Consider the following 16463-nt stretch of genomic DNA (forward strand, 5'->3'; position numbering starts at 1 on the left):
TTAATTTAGCTGTTTTTAGGATGTTAACTTAAACAATGCATTGCTTGGTTAGAAAAACTCACCTCAGTTAGGCCACTGTTTGTTCCTGTGCCCTCAGAGGACCACAGACCTCCCTCCTGAGAGAGAGAGAGAAAATACATGTTAATCACTGGTATTCATTCACTTACTTCACTTGACCTACTGAGCAGTTTTACTTTCATTTAAACACGTTTATCAATGTATCTCATCAAGTCTGTAGTAAATTACATTACTTTGATGAAGTAATTAAAATAATCAAACTATTTCTTACATTTATAACAGGGTAACTAGTAGTTTGTACCCTTTTACATTTCAAAAGTAACCTTCCCAGCGCTAAATACAGCAAACACAAAACCGAGCTGCCTGGGACACACTGATCCACTAGAGGGCTGCACTGGTGCACAGCAAACACTTACTGCCATCATGTTTCTTCCCTCTATCCCTCAAAAGGCATTGTCTTAGCTGCTCTTATTGCAATATTTTTAAACTTTGGCAATACTGAAAAATGTGAATTCTCAAATTTCACGTCACAAGAGTGTTGGACAGTTTTGCTTGTGTCTTTTTATTGCTGCGAATCATACGACCTTTTGCTGTGCTAATGTAAGTTCCATTTAATGACATTAACAACTGTGAGGTGACACCTCTACAAATTCCCATCAGTCCACACACAGATCTGTAACAGTCTGGACATCCATCCATCTTCTATCCTGAAGATGGCTGCGGGGGGCTGGAGCCAATCCCAGCTGACACTGGGCGAGAGGCGGGGTCCACCCTGGACGGGTCACCAGTCTGTCACAGGGCTGACATGTAGACAAACAACCACACACATTCAGGAGAACACAGGCTCCACACAGAAAGGCCCCGGGTCGGCCGGGACACAAACCCGGAACCTTCTTGGAACACATTACATAATGAGCTTGGATGGATTTCTTTGCCAGATTGAGCACACTCTGCTAAGGAAACTGAAATCAGTTGTGTCTGGCACTGAGGGGAAGACAAAAGATGGTCTTGACTTCTATCAAAATATCTGGAAGAAACTTTTTGTCTTCTCTGGTTCCTGTTTCCTGCTCCTCTGTCTCACTGTATCTGTGCCACTGTGTCTGTCTGCTAATCCAGACTAACTAGGACGCTTTGAGTCTCCTGAGCTTTTCAGTAGCTCTCTGTGTGTGCGTGCATGTGTGCACTCATTTATGTCTCATCCTTTACTCATATCTTACTTGCAGACTGGAGACACGCACACACACAAACTCATCCGTTATTCAGTATCAGGTGATTAATGGAGCACAAGTGAAGTCATACAAAGTCTCTGGTGTAAATCAACGTGCCTTTCTCAAAATAGTTTGTCATGATCAGCTGTAGCCTTTAAATGAGTCAGTGTGTTAGCATTAGCCTGGAGCAGTGTTTAATCACATGGTGTCGCTCAGCATTCTTCAAACTCTTTCTTCTGATTTTTTTATTAAAGGTGTAGTCAGCGACTCTAATTCATCACACATTTTGTCATACTCAGTTTTCCTCCCGTTCTTCTGCCTGGCCTTTCAGTCTGTGTGCTCTGTTCTGTAATAGGTGAGAAAGAGGATCCGAGTTGGGCCGACTAATTTCAGGCAGTCAGCACAAGGAGCGGTCTTGCTTGAGCATAGCATGGTGTGTGTGATGTGGCTCGGTTAGAAAATTTCATTAAACGTAAAAGTAAAAGGGAGAGACAAGCTCCAATGTTTCCCTTAAAGCCTACACAACTAAACAACTGAGAAGGACACAAGCACAAAACTTAAAAAAAGGAATATAAACATTTATCAGGAAAGGCCAGATTTTGAAGTACTTTCAAACCTAAACCTAAAATGATTTGTGCCTTTCTAAAGTAAAAATACACAAATGTTTATTTTGTGGTGCAGAAGAGCACATAGGTAAGCAGGTTCCTGGTTTCTTAAATGCCCTGTGATGAACCACAAACCTGTTTTCCATAGAAAGGAAAAGATTATTACTTGTGGAGGTGCATCCTCATATTCAAAATTGCTTAATTCAGGGTTAGGTGTTAGGGTTAGGGTTGGCCCTAAGTTCAGCTAAAACTCAAAAAGACACTAAACACAGCATCATGTTGTGTTCCACAGCCAAACATCGGAATTCTTCCATTAACCTGGTTTCTCATGCGCCACCCAGGAAACAGTATGGTCAGATAAAAAATGGAAACAAAGATGTCACCTATGAATTTTCACATCTGTAGATATAAATATACAAGTAACACGACATGTTGGAGGAAGAGCACATGCACACGTAGAGCTACAGCCGAACGACAGTCACTGAAACCGGACAGCCTTTGTATGATTGAATGAACAGAAAAAAGGTGCACATCAGGTGTTGGCTTCAAAAGGGGAATAATTTGCATATAATGAAGTAAAGCTCAACTCAGATTTCAACCAGAGTAAACTTTGCTTGGGTTCATTCCAGCTACAAGAGCTGAGATACTTCAGGTGTAAATGTGGTGTCTGACTTACGTTGGCCAGCGGCAGGTGTCTCCTGCGTGTGGGGGCGTGTCTGGAGAGGAGGGAGCGTGCTGACAGGCGGTAGGGGGTCAGCAGACAGGGGATAACCACCAATCACCACCACGATCACCAGGATCTGGACGAACTCCAGCTGGGCTGCAACCACAAACATCCAAACTCTGTTTAGGATTAGCAACAATATGTTGTTCTTTCATGTGTTTCTCCTTGTGGTTTAAATAGTTTTTGTTCATCACTGAAGGTCAAGCACAGAGGAATATATCAAGCTGGGCTTCCATGGACTAATAGTGATGATCATTTAGAAACAATATGAACTTAGTATCTTACATTAGAGAAGAATACAGTAGCTTTAGGTTGATTATATTTATTTATATATTATCTGTTGGGCAAACCCCTGCTGTCAAAGCAGGAGTTTACCACTAACATGGCGTCTGATTCTAAACGATTAGACTGTAAAGTGTCAATACAGCAGCTGTGAGAGAGAAAAGGTTTTCAGACTGAGTGCAGACATAGATGTCGTCCTTATGGAGAGGTCACACACACACACACACACACACACGCACACGTGGCCAGACAGACAGGGCTAGCTTTGTTTAAAGACAGTCTGTTCTAACACCCCCCTGCCTCCACCAGCACCACACACACACACACACACACACACACACACACAAATGGAGCATTTTCTCACACTTTTTTTCCACAGGGAGCAGCCGGAGGTCATGGCCAAGCCAGACAGAGGAACACAAAGTGTCCTGCACACAAACAGACTGGTTTTCAGACAGTTCACACCAGTTCTCACAGTCTCACACAGCATCAAGGTGGTTTTGTGAATTCAACCCTTATGTATTATTCTGGCCAAACACAGCAGCAACAACACCATTCCTCTTTAATGTCAGGCTCCACCACACAACCCTGCAAAGTGACCAGAACATATTTTACAACAAACAACAACCTGACAATCAGAGCAGAACTAACAGAACCAAAACTCTCATAATATCATAGCTACGAGTAGAACTTACACCAAAGTCTATGTCATATTGTATCACTATATAGTACATTTCCTGGAAGGCCAGGTAGCACTTCTCTACAATTTGAAGCTTTAACTAATGACTTAAGACTGATCAAAATAATGTACAATCTAAATAAATATAGCAAAATACATCCATTCGTTTTATGAGAACTCTCTCTGGCTGGTGTTTACTCCCTGACAGGACACTTGCTTTGTGTTTTTAAACAAGCAGACCCGTCCAGTCGCACCATGCACCTTCTGGAAAAGGGCTGCTGGACATGTGCATCTCATATTCATGATTTACTGTTATTTCTGCGTTTACTTTATAAACCAGTAAACATTTGAAAATGCATTACTGGCATTTATGGCCACATTCAAATGAAACTGAAAGGATGAAAACCCATCAGAGAATTTCACAAGCGGGCGGCCCAAGTGTTGCCACGCTGATGCATTCAAATTGTTTGTTTCTGTCACAACTCTGAAAACCAAAGATATAAACCAGAGAAAAGCAGCAAATTGCCATATTTGAGATACTGAAACCAAAGAACTGCTGCCATTTGTGCTTGATAAGCGACGTGCATCACATCATCTGTTATTCAGCTGATGGATTTTTTGCCTACTGTGATATGAAACATGCATTTAAAAGCAAAAACTTAAATAACCTCCCTCTACTTCTGCTTCTGTCGCCTGCAGTACTCTGAAAAAACACGCTGAAGATCAGATGAGAAGAAGATCAGAGCCAAACGGTGCCGACTGATCAAAGACAGACTTTCCCGTCTGTGCACAGAGATGACAGACTCACCACAGAGCTGGGTCTGAACACAGCTGTCATGGCTGTGGCTCCCTGATGGAGGCTGCATGGTCCCGTCACTCCACAAGACCGAGGCTTCCTCTCCTGTTCTAGATGTTTGTATTCCACTGACTCTAAGTGTACAAGCCAACAAAATAACAAAAATAAAAGAAAGGAAAACAAAACTTCCTGCTGCAGTGAAACTCCAAACTACACGTCCTGCAAACGCTACAGCGCCGCGCGTGTGTCCTGGCCAGCCGGCACGCACACTCTAAGCCTCGGTCAAGCTTTGTCTGCAACTTTTTCTCACACATTCCCACACACTCACACGTAGGGAGGGAAGAACAGCTGACCAGACACCCCCCCACCCCAAATGCTGTGAACAAAAGGGGGTCAATGTGTGTGTGGGTGGGGGAGACAGAAAGAAACAAGTGGGGGAGTGGTGGGAGCGTCTGGGAGAGACAGATGGCTCAGAGGGATGAACGGAATAATGATGAGAGACACAGGGATGAAGTGGGGGGGCAGAGACCGAAGGCCGAAGGTTGAGCTTCCCTACTCAGTAGGAGGTGAAGGGCAATAGAAACCAGTAAACTTTAGAAAGCGGGTGAATCCTCCATGTAGACTGTTGGTCACAGGAAGCTTCTCAGCCGAGTCCACAGCTCTGATTCTGCACGTGTCACTATTAAACTGCAGAGCAACATCAGGACAACACATGAGAATGATACACAAACGGTCTCGTATTTACAGCGTAGAGCAGATGAAGACGCTGTAGGGTTTGATCAGTGGGTGGGGGGGGCAGTGTGTGACCGGCCTCATAGCATACACACATCAGCAGCTATGAAGATATTAAACTGAAAACATTAGAGAAGTTTTTCACAACTGTACTTATATTTAATACAACAGGAAAACAAAGGGAAGTGTGAAGAATGAAAGCAGGAGAGATGACAGAGAATAACTGTCACTGTAGAAGGTAAAACACTGTTAAATGGCACATTTAACATGAATGTATATGATTACAATACAAATAGGATTATTATATTAATATGTTACTAAATAGTGAAGTAAAAAGTACAGTGTTTGCCTTTAAGTCAAAACATGACGTAGCACAAAATCAAATACTGAAAATACAGATGCCTCAAAAATGTATTTGAGTATAGTTACTAGGTTACATTCCACAGTGGAACATATGGATGTTAACACAGTAGGAAGTAGCAGCAGGAACCGCCCTTCTAGCTGAGCACAGCTACATGTCGTGGTACATTACATGTGGTTTTGGCTCTTTGGGTTAATCTCGCTAACCTGAGTCTTGACAGCCGTGTTGGCGCCAGGGCACTTGTCTGCCTTTGTAGTTTCCAAATAAATGTGATTCATAGCTGTTTTTCACCGCAGACATTTTGGCTCGTTATAGCAAGTACGCCACAGATGGAACAAATAACATTAGTGATGTCTCAGCTGCTGTTAATGTACAAGTACCCGTGTTTGATTCAAAAGATCTGTGTGCTGTGATTTTTCTAATTTAATTCCACAGTTTCCCACCGAAACCCTAACTTAACCAAAAGCTGTTTCCATTCAGCTTGTCCGTTTCATCGTGTCATAATTCACATACTAACACAGTCCATGGGACCAGCAGACTCTGTGCTTGAGTTTTAGACCACGTCGTTTAGTTGTGATGGTTTTGTTAGGGGGCCGGGGACTGTGTTATGTCAGTGAGTGTCCTCACGCAGATAGCTGCAGAGGAGTGGGTGCCAGCCTGTGGCGCACCCCGTCAGCTCACAAACGAGGAGGTCAGTGGGTCAGTCAGCAGACCTCCTCCCTCCTTTTTCTTGTCCTCTAATTTTCATGCTTGGTCTTTCTCTCATCTTCCATTTCCTCCTGTGTCTGAGCTCACTCCTTCCATGCTGCACACAAACAGGGAAATCATTCACTCCTTATATTTCTGTCCAGATGTTATGCACATTAAGTGAATTTCCCCGAGAAGGTGTAACAAAATTACATAATAGCAACACACCACTTTTTCCACTTCAGCTGTGCAGAAAAAAACATTTTTATGCAGATTCATAATGTGGACACGCAAATGCTAATGCACTTTCTTTTCTTTCACTCTTGTCTTTTCTGTCTCCCTCTTTATCCTAATTTCATCTCTTCCCTTCATATTGAAAAGCTTTTATTGGTAACACCAAATAATTTTTAAAGCAAATGTGCTGTGCAGAAAACATCCTTAAGGCCAAAACACACTACAGTGACAATATGCAATAACGCTGGTTCTTCGGTACGCAGAGCACGGCCTTCTGGAAAATTCACAGAGCTCTGAGATCTCAGCCCCACGTTCACAAGTGTTCAACCTGGGGAAGAGCGACATTCAGGGTTTTCAGTATTTGAGTCTTTTCCATTTTTCTGCAGCTGGTTGTTTCTGCTAAATACCAATAAAGAGCTGAATGCACCAGTTTCTGATGCTTTTCTACTTGATTTTGTACTTAGTGTGCACTGAGGTCACAGAAGTCCCACACCTGCAGATAATTTCCTGTTTCTGTTTATTTTCTCCTTGTTAAAGACTCTGCTCTGCCAGGAATAAATTCTGTTATTAGTTCTGGTCAGCAGCCCTTTGTGTAATGCCAGGGTACAACTAACATCCATCCAACTAGATGGAGCCAATCACCGCTGACACTGGACAAGAGGCGGGGTCCACCCTGAACAGGTTGCCAGTCCATCACAGGACACAACTAACATTTATTTTATTGATTAATCTCTTGATTATTTTCTTGATTCATTGATTAGTCATCCGCTCTACAAAATAGCATAAAAGAAGAAAAAGCAGCTTGCTAAAGCCCAAGGTGACATTTTCAAGCTTCCAGTTTGACCAACAGTCTAAAACCCAAACATCCAGCCTCATACATGTGATGCCAGAACAAGATCAACCATGTTTGGCATTTTTGCTAAAAAAAAAACTGCTGCCAAATCATTTTCCTGTTAATCAACTAATTTGTTAGTTTAATCTGAAATATAAGACACACTCCTAGACAACAATGCACAAGACACGAGCTCTCTGTGTTTCAGACTTGTGTTGTTCGCTGGCATTCGGTTATCGATGTCTGTCCTCAGTTAACTGTCCTGTGGTGTTTTTAATGCTGTGTGGTTAAGCCAGACACAATTTTCCAACTTGTTTTCAAGGTTCTGGAGGTTTTTCTGGTCGAGACAGTCTCGTGCGAACATCTTATAGAACAAGAACGGACTTTCACACACATTTACTCACACTAGATTCTGCTGGTTGGTTGTTCACTGCAGAGAAAATGAGCACTCAAAGCTCAGGACTGGGCTCTGTCTGTGACACCGTTGTTAGGTATTTTTGGTCAGATAGAAATTGGATAGATACTTTATGTATTAGAACTGTTTAGTGGAGATAGGATGTCTAGTTAGACTGTTAAATGCTTAGTCATGCTTATGAGTTTCTACAGGGTACATCTGGTCAAGGATAACTAGAGAGAAGAGTTGATGACTGTCAGCAGACAGGGTGTTTAATATTATTATTATGACGTGTATAACTGTAGCCTTAGCCATAATATGTTCTTATGTTTAAGTCACGACATGTTACTAGAGGTCGTGAGAATGTTTTTAGCTACACACCACTTAACCAACAGACACACACATTCACACATTGATTTGCTTCATGTTTTGACTACTGCTATGACCAGCTGCATAGTCTGTAACAGAGACGTCTCGGTTGACGTTTCTGTGTAGTATGGGGCTAGCCCAACCGAGGGGATATAATGTATAGGCCTGGTGGGTTCAGGGTCTTTCATCTTACATCTGCCTGTGAGCAGGTTGGAGGTGGAAGATACCTGAGCGTGTAATGTTAATTTTTACCTGTGTTCATGGAATAAATCAGCACTGTTTTGTAGTTACTTGGACTGTCTCGTCTCTCAGAGTTAGCAATGGTAACAAGAGCCAAAGACCTACACTGTCCACAGAGAGCGGACTCACCAGCTTTAAATCTTTTCCTCTCTGGCCTCTATGACTTAATGAGCAGCTGAGTTAAAGGGGAACTCTCTATACATGGTCTGTGCTACAGCTGTGGGCAGTGAAAGACACGACTGTTTACTAGGACTGTAAGCTCTAATGAAGAGATGCTATCTGGTTACATTTGACTGATGAGAGCAAATGGATGTCAGGATATCACAACATAATTTCTCTTACAGTTACAGTTTTAAGTTTCCTTCTGCAACAACAACATTAAGACATTTTCACTTCTCAGTCATGTTGCATGAGAGTGTGCTGATCCCTTCCCTCCCTCCGTGGTGTTGTCTAGACAGGAGGAGGCTGTAAACCTGGCAGGCAGGCAGACACTCTGTGGTTAATCTAAAGCAATTAGCTCATTTGTCATCCGCTGCCTGTTCTACGTCTATCTGCCTCCTCCTCCTCCTGCATTCAGCTAAAGGTCACTGGCAGTCACCGCCAAGTCAGATGGCTCAAAGAGAGCAGACGGGGAATGAAGGGAGGGGTAGAAGAAAGGATAATATGAGGGCGGAAGAAGGGAAGGCATCGAGAAAGACGGGGAAGAAAAAATCTGGTGGGAAGAAAAGAGGGAGTGGTAGGAAGTTGGCAAGGGAAAGGAGAAGATAGTATGTGGTAGAAAAAGCAAGGAAGGAGGAAAAGGAGGAAGAAAGTATAAAGAAAAAGATGGTAGAGCAGAAAATATATGAGAAGGAGAGAGAGAGAGAGAGAAAGGGGGCATTTAAGAAGTTTAGAAAGGTTAGTAGGAAGAAATCAAATGATAAGGATGATAAGGAAGGAAGGGAGAGTTGAGAAGGAAGGTAAGAAGTTGGGAAGGGAGGAAAGGTAGAAAAGGAAAGGAGGAAATAGGATGCTATTCAGTTAGGGGGCAGAATGGAAGTAAGGAAGGATAAGAAAAAAGAAAATATATTAGAGAAGGACAGAGAAAAGATGTAGTTTAAAAGGTTTATAAAGAAGGAAAGACAACGAAAGCAGGAAAAATGATGTTTGGATAGGGACAAAACTACAGAGCAAAGGAGGAGAATAAAAACAAAGAGAACAAAAGGAGAAAGGGACACAGAAAACACCAGGAAGAAAGAGAGAGAAGCTGCTAATTCCTCCCTCTTTCCTCAGTCCTCGGATGACTCGACAGTCTGGGTAGTCTGAAATAGCACAGACAGCTGTGTGTGTTGTGTGTGTGAGAGAGAGTTATAGGTCATAGGAGCTCACAGTTTGCTTGCCAGTTTCCATGAGAAAAGCTATAGGGAGTCGAGGGAGGGCTGCGCATATAAACACACGCACTCTCTCTCTCCATCGACTTTGAACATACGGTCACGGCGCAGCTAACGAGTGTGGGAACTTTGGTCCGCTAACTCCCGCTGCTGGGTGCAACAGTGGGAAAATGGAGGGGGAGGTTTGTGTGTTTGTGTTTTGAGAGGGTCAGTTATCATCCCTCCTCATCCTCGTATCTGTCTCCTCTCCTTGATAAAGGAAACATCATTTTCAGTATGTCTCCAGGTTCCTGTGGACGGACACTGTGGTACAAGTGGGACAGTTAAAGTCCTCTGTCACACTTTGTATAATTTGACAGTGCAAAACTGAAATACAGCCTGTCACAATAAAATGAACTGATAAACTATTTCTAGATAAAGCAACAAGACGCGGGTGTGTTCTTGTCTAATTCAGTGAATAAACATATGTAGAAAAACTAAGCACTTCATCACATTGATGCAAAAAGCAGCCCCACTTATTATCCCCAACACAAACAAAGGTTTATCTTAAAAAAAACAATCACTTTTCTTAAAATCAAACTTTTATCCTGATCAGTTTTTCCCCTCATCCCCCAGTCTAACTGCAAGCAAGTGATCAGTATAATTAAAAATAAATGTTCAGCATAGACAGATTAGAACAAGAAGAGACATATGGCAGAACAGAAGAAGAAACAGAGAACAGGAGTGAACTATGGTGGCAGATACATCAGAGAAGAACCAAAGATGAACAGGAGAGGATGGCAGATTTGAGTAAAGCACGACAGAAGTAACAAAATCAGCAGATGTGTACATAGTGGAGTAGAAGAGGGTAGAATAAATAGAGCCGATCTCTTTAGAGGAGAGCAGAGTGGAGCATTAGCCTAAATTTAGCACGCTAATCCTGGGAACTACCATGTCAAACAAACCGCGAGTCCCATTTGGAGTGGTAGCTATGCTAACGCTAGCAGCGAGTAGTTCACAGACTAAATATTCCTGTCATAAAACACTGAGCATGATGCTAAGTCTTACCAATACAATCAACTGCTGTGACCTCTGACCCTTGATCCTCTGGCTAAACAAGGCTTTCAGATGGCAGCATTATTATACATTCAATTGCTTCTTGGTTTAAAAGAAACATAAAGAAGTAAAACAACCCTTCAAGCTTGAAGCTGAGACTCTGGGGAATGTGATGAGCAGTTTACTGGACCTTTTGTACTGTATACAGAACATGAACACTACCTTGCAAGAGATGCAGTTGGAAATATAATTAAACTAGCTTATGCTGTGCACTATAAATGGCCAATTGTCCATACCTGGGTAGTCCTAATGAACTGAGTAGCATAATGATAAAAGCAGCATCCTGTAGCTGTTTTCATTAGCAGCACGATGGAACAGCTCATTGGGGCCATTGAAAGCTTCACAGGTCACTGCTCCTTTAGTATAATAATGCTTAAAAACATATCGAAAGGAAGCTCTTAAGCCATTTTGACAAGTAGTTTTAAATGAATTGTATGAGCACTATTTTTCGTAGCACAACCGATCTTGCTATGCTAACACATCATAATGATGTTAAAAACCCAAAGTAGCAAAAATACTTTTATTGTAGTTTTATTTTCCGTTGTCACTCCCTGATGTATTTCTCTGTGTATGTGTTTGTTGAGGTGGCTGGCTTGAAGCTGAAATATAAACACAATATCGCCACACTGCAGACGTCAGTTAGTCTGTGCTTCATCACTTTGCATTTCTTATAGTACCTCTGTCTGGCACCTGTCGTCTGGAGGCCGGTGTGCCATTTCTTATTTTAAACTGCAGTACCCTAAGACACGATTTTCCATTATAGCTCTGGCAAAATAAAAATAATGTAGACTGTAGGACAGATGACGTCTGCTGATGACATTCAAAAACTTTAGTTTCTGCTTGTATTCATTCTACTTTTTAAGAAGCGCTTAAAACAAAATAAAATACAGTGAGAAACCGTATAATATTCTAAAAAGCACCACCAAAGCAACATAACATGCATAATGCAGATGTTTGTGTGGTGGTGCCCAGAGTGACACATTAACACCAAGGGCGGCAAATTGTTTTAAGATGTCAATGTGTTTGAGTTGTTTGTGTTGTTCTGGGTATTTAATGTCACCACAAAGAGCAGCCTGGCTGTGCCCGAACGTAATGAATAAATAGTTAAGTCTGGCTGTGCTGACACTTGGAAACGACGCTAAATGGGAACAAAGCAGAGACTTAAGTAAATGACACACAGTTGTAATGAACACGTGCAGTTAATGTTAGAAAATGGAAAAGTGAGATAATGTGAAATGACACACACATTGGCTTTTCTATAGTTGGGAGGACACCCACCGATATAATGCATTCCCAAGCCACTTACCCTAACCTTAATCATCACAGCTAACCTAAACCTGATCTAACCTGGACCTTAGCCCTCAGATAGCCCTGTGGAGGTGTGAGGGCTGGCTGAAATGTCCTCATAGCAATGGTTCTGCATTAAAATATGTCCACAGAAAGACGTGTACGTACACACTCACACAATCAGCTTCTCTGTGTACTCGCTGACCTGCAGAGCATTCTGTCTGAAACATATGAAAATCAAACCTCATTATCAGCTGCTTGTCTGGGTCTGAGTGCATGTGTGTGTGTGTGAGATGCTCATTATAATTCTAGCCAGAAGGAGCTAGACTACCCCTGTCGTCTCGCACCCCCGCACACACACACACACACACAGTCCTGAGTAAACAAACACTCTCAGACACACACAGTCAGACCTTCGGACACAAAAACACACTGTTCATTTGAATGTGAAAGAGAGAGGGAAGTCAGACAGAGTCGCAGAGGGCAGGTCACAGGCAGAGTCCTGTGTGTGTGTGTGTCTGTGTGTGTAATGGCTCTGGCACACACACACACACACACACACACTTATTCACAGTCAGGGTAGTTAGGTAAGTTACTGGTCCTCTCCCAGCTGTCTGCGGTGCCAAACACAAAGTTCCCATGAGCAAAAGTGTCTAAATCTCTTGTACTGTCATAAAGTATCTACAGTATAGGTTAGATATCATGATTTACATGACAGCTCACTGAAAGGTGCAATTAATCATTTTTATTATCAATTTATCTGATGATTATTTCCTCATTAAGCTATTTATTTTGTCTTTAAAACACCAAAAAAACTGTGAGTATTGCCTGTCACAAGTTTATATAGCTCAAAGTAATGTCATCGAACATCTGGGTTTATTCAGTCAATAGTCCAAAACCCAAAAACACTCAATGTGACATTCACAACAGAAGAAGCGTCGCACTTGCTCATCTAAGAAGCAGCAACAACAAATAGCTGCATTTACTACTTATCAAAGTAGCTTCTGCTAAAATTTCTGTCAGTTGACTGATCGATTGATCGCCTATTTGCTGTACATTCCTTTCTTTTGCAGATGTTGTTATTTGTCAGGATTTAACCGTAGATGCCGAGTTAAATTCTCTGTTATAAATGTATCTGCGCAGACATTTGCTACCTAAAATTAAACAGCCACCATTAATACCATCATCCCCAAACTCAGGTCTTCAAATGACTCACATCAAACCAGAATGTTTTTTTACTAACTCAGCAGTATTCCTTTTCTATAATGGAAGAGTGTTTCACTGTAAATCGAGAACACTGAGAAAGCAAGAAATGAGTCTAAAAAGACCTGTTATGCTGATACTGCAGGTGTACAGTATGTGTGTGTGTCTGTGCCTTAGATAAGGTAAAAGCAAGATGTGGTGAGGCTGAGATCAGTGGTGGATGTGTCGTGGATGTGTGTGTGAGCCAGGCACTATCCAAACAGTGTTTTGTGCCAGTACAAAACCAGCTCAGCCAGTCCTTACACACACACAAACACCTGGCTAATCCCAGCAATGTCTGAACACTCTGGCTGACCCTGTCTGTGTGTGGGTGTGTATGTGTGTGTCTGGAAAAATCAATTCCACATTAATAAACTATGGTAATGAACTGACAGCACATGGAGCTGTGGCTACATTTAATGTAAATGTGCATCGAAAACAGGTCAACGAATTATGAATAATGCTAATGACTTACAGTACATGAACATCTACAGTGTGTGCACACAAAATGTGTGTTTAACAGGCTGCTTTCACTGAGCTAGAACCCACACAGCCTAAAATAAAAAAATCTGTGATAGCCAGTGTTTTTATGGCAGCACTGAATCAAATGACATGTAACTTGAAAGGGGTCAGATGTAGGGATGCATCCACAGAGGATTGTCATTAAACTCTGCAGCTGCTTGGAGCTTTTTAGCTTCTTTTGACTCATAGAATTAGAAGCTGTTTCCAGCCCAAAGCCCCTTTACACAGACAGACGATGTCCGAGCTACAGGATGCGTAATATCTGCCTAGTATGGAAACATGGAAGTGCCAACTAATACTTTTTGTAATGCTGACTGGATTTCATTTATCAACACAATGAGAGAGGAAATGATGTTTTCATATTGGCAAATACCGTATGTCGATGCTGAACGTATTGTCATGATTCGGTTCCGCTGTTTCCTGTCAGGCTTTTATTTTGATTCTACTTCCTGTTTTGTTTCACCATAGCTTAGGTTTTTTTACTTTCTTCCTTACTCAGATTAGTTTCACCTGCTCCTTATTATCCTGCACCTGTGTTCACCTCTATTTAGGCAGCGTCCTCCCACAGGACGCTGCCAGATTGTTCTAGACCCCAGCTCTGACTCTCCCGCATTTATACCTTGCCTGATTCTCTGTTTATGACCTTAGATTACTGTTTTTGACCACCGTGCTTTGCCTATGCCCTTCCAGTTCTGATTGCCTGCAGTGTACCGACCTTCTGAGCTTTCCCCTTGACCACTCGAGTTTGGATCTCCTGGCTACACCTGTCTACCGGCGCTGACCCTGGACTGTCTTTTCGACCTGATTTTGTATCCCGGACTGTGTATTGTTTGTCTAGTTGCTACAAGTAAAAAATCTTCAGCTATATCAGTTCATCTGGTTTTGTAATCGAGTCCACCACAAACACCATTTGGCGTTCATACACGCCGATTCTGACACATATTGATGCTCACTCACAGGTTTTGTGTATATACATTGTCTTTTCTTCCACTTGTAGTGACTACACTATGATTAAACTTTTATATGGTTATGTTTTGACACTCACAAAACTCGCTTAAGGTTAGGGAAAGTAAGGATATACATCCTGCGGCAGTTCAGGAAGTTCGACCTGCCCCAGGAGCTGCTGATCCAGTTCTACAGAGGAATCACCAAGTCTGTTTTCTGCACCTCCATCACTGTCTGGTGTGGCTCAGCAACCAAACAGGACAAGAACAGACTTCAGAGGACAGTCAGGACTGTAGAAAGAACCATCGGTGCCAGCCTGCCCTTCATGTACACCTCACGGGTCAAAAGGAGAACAGAGAGGATCACTGCAGACCCCTCACACCCTGGACACAAACTGTTTGAACTCCTCCCCTCTGGACGGTGTTACAGGTCACTGTGCACCAAGACATCCAGACACAAGGACAGTTTCTTCCCCCTGAGCTGTCACTCTGATGGACACTTAACCCATGTTGATATGTGTAACAAGATACAACAAACACCACAGTGCAATAACCTATAGATGTAATCATTGTACATACCAAATAGCTCATTTTAACTTGTATGTATCAATAGATGGTTGTTTTTTTACCTGTTATTCTGTTTTATTGTTTTATTTGGTGCACACTGGGGCCCATTGAACTGGAGTAAAGTTCTTTGTATTTTAACATACTTGGCAATAAAGTTTATGATGGATTGATTATTGATTGATTGTGCTCTACCCAGGCACACCCCTGCACATAAACCAAACTGAGTATTTCCATTAGGTGAGAACGTGTCTGGCACAGACTACCGTCCGTGGTGTGCTGTGTGTTGAAGAGCAGCTCTTGACAAGGCCCAGGCCTGATTCTGTGGACACAGTGTGGAGTTCATGTGTGAAAACGTTTCTAGACTGTGGACATACAAGTGTAAACAAAGCAGCTCTCGTTCAACACAGCTGCTGTTTATAGCTGCTTCTAATTGAGAATATTTCTGATAAGAAGCTGAAAATGCCACTGGAGTTTTAGTTGTGGAAGAAGAAGCTTTATTTATTGTCGCTGTAACACGTACAATGAAATTATGTTTGGAACCGAGGGCCTCGGGCTGCTGCGTGCATACGCGCCACCATCACAGGCAACAGGAGCTTCAGTGTCTTGCCCAAGGACACTTCGACATGTGGGCTGCAGCCAACGAGATTTGAACCTGGAAGGCAACTACTCTACCCACCGCACCACTGTCGCCTCCCCTAACAAAAGGAGGCTGTGGAGGTGAAAAACAAGAAGAAACCACACAAACTGTGTGAACTCATGGATACCACAGTGACAAGCTGAAGGGCTTTCCTGAACATTTCTCTTCTTGTGCACTGATTCGCTAAGCTGAACAGCCAAGCAGAATGGTCTTTCTCACCGACAAGGTCTGACACAGATTCAACATGCCACCGACGGGGTCCAACAATGTGGGACATACTGGGAAGACGAGCCCTGGCAGACACTCAGCGACGGCTCACCACTGACTGGTGTCACAGCTCAGTGATGTGTTCACCCACCATCCACCCCGAAATGCCAGAAAAATGTTGCATGTGAACATAATCCAGCCAGGGATTATGTTTGTCACTGAAATGTAATCAGAAAAGCAATTTAGTAATATATAAACATCATTTCTAGGAGACATTTGGTCTGTGGTGCAATAAATATCTTTAACAATCATGTCTTCTTTGCCACACCACATTATGTCAATATTGAAATACATTTTTGACCTTTGGATATGTTCATATAATCAACCCTCCGCCTGGTGCCCTTAGAATGTGAACCAACAGCACACGTAAA

At 42.4% G+C, this 16463-nt stretch overlaps 1 protein-coding gene across 1 annotated transcript in view; it reads right to left on the reverse strand.

The window, feature by feature from the left end:
* Window positions 1–23: 23 nt before the first annotated feature.
* Window positions 24–16463, reverse strand: part of pmepa1 (prostate transmembrane protein, androgen induced 1) — a 30293-nt gene continuing 13853 nt past the window's right edge. Inside the window, 3 exon segments of the mRNA XM_020621202.1 lie at window positions 24–116; window positions 2508–2610; window positions 2612–2651. Coding sequence (XP_020476858.1) covers window positions 24–116; window positions 2508–2610; window positions 2612–2651 — 236 coding nt within the window.

This window comes from Monopterus albus, unplaced genomic scaffold (assembly GCF_001952655.1).
Source record: "Monopterus albus unplaced genomic scaffold, M_albus_1.0 scaffold255.1, whole genome shotgun sequence".
Classification (NCBI taxonomy): Eukaryota; Metazoa; Chordata; class Actinopteri; order Synbranchiformes; family Synbranchidae; genus Monopterus; species Monopterus albus.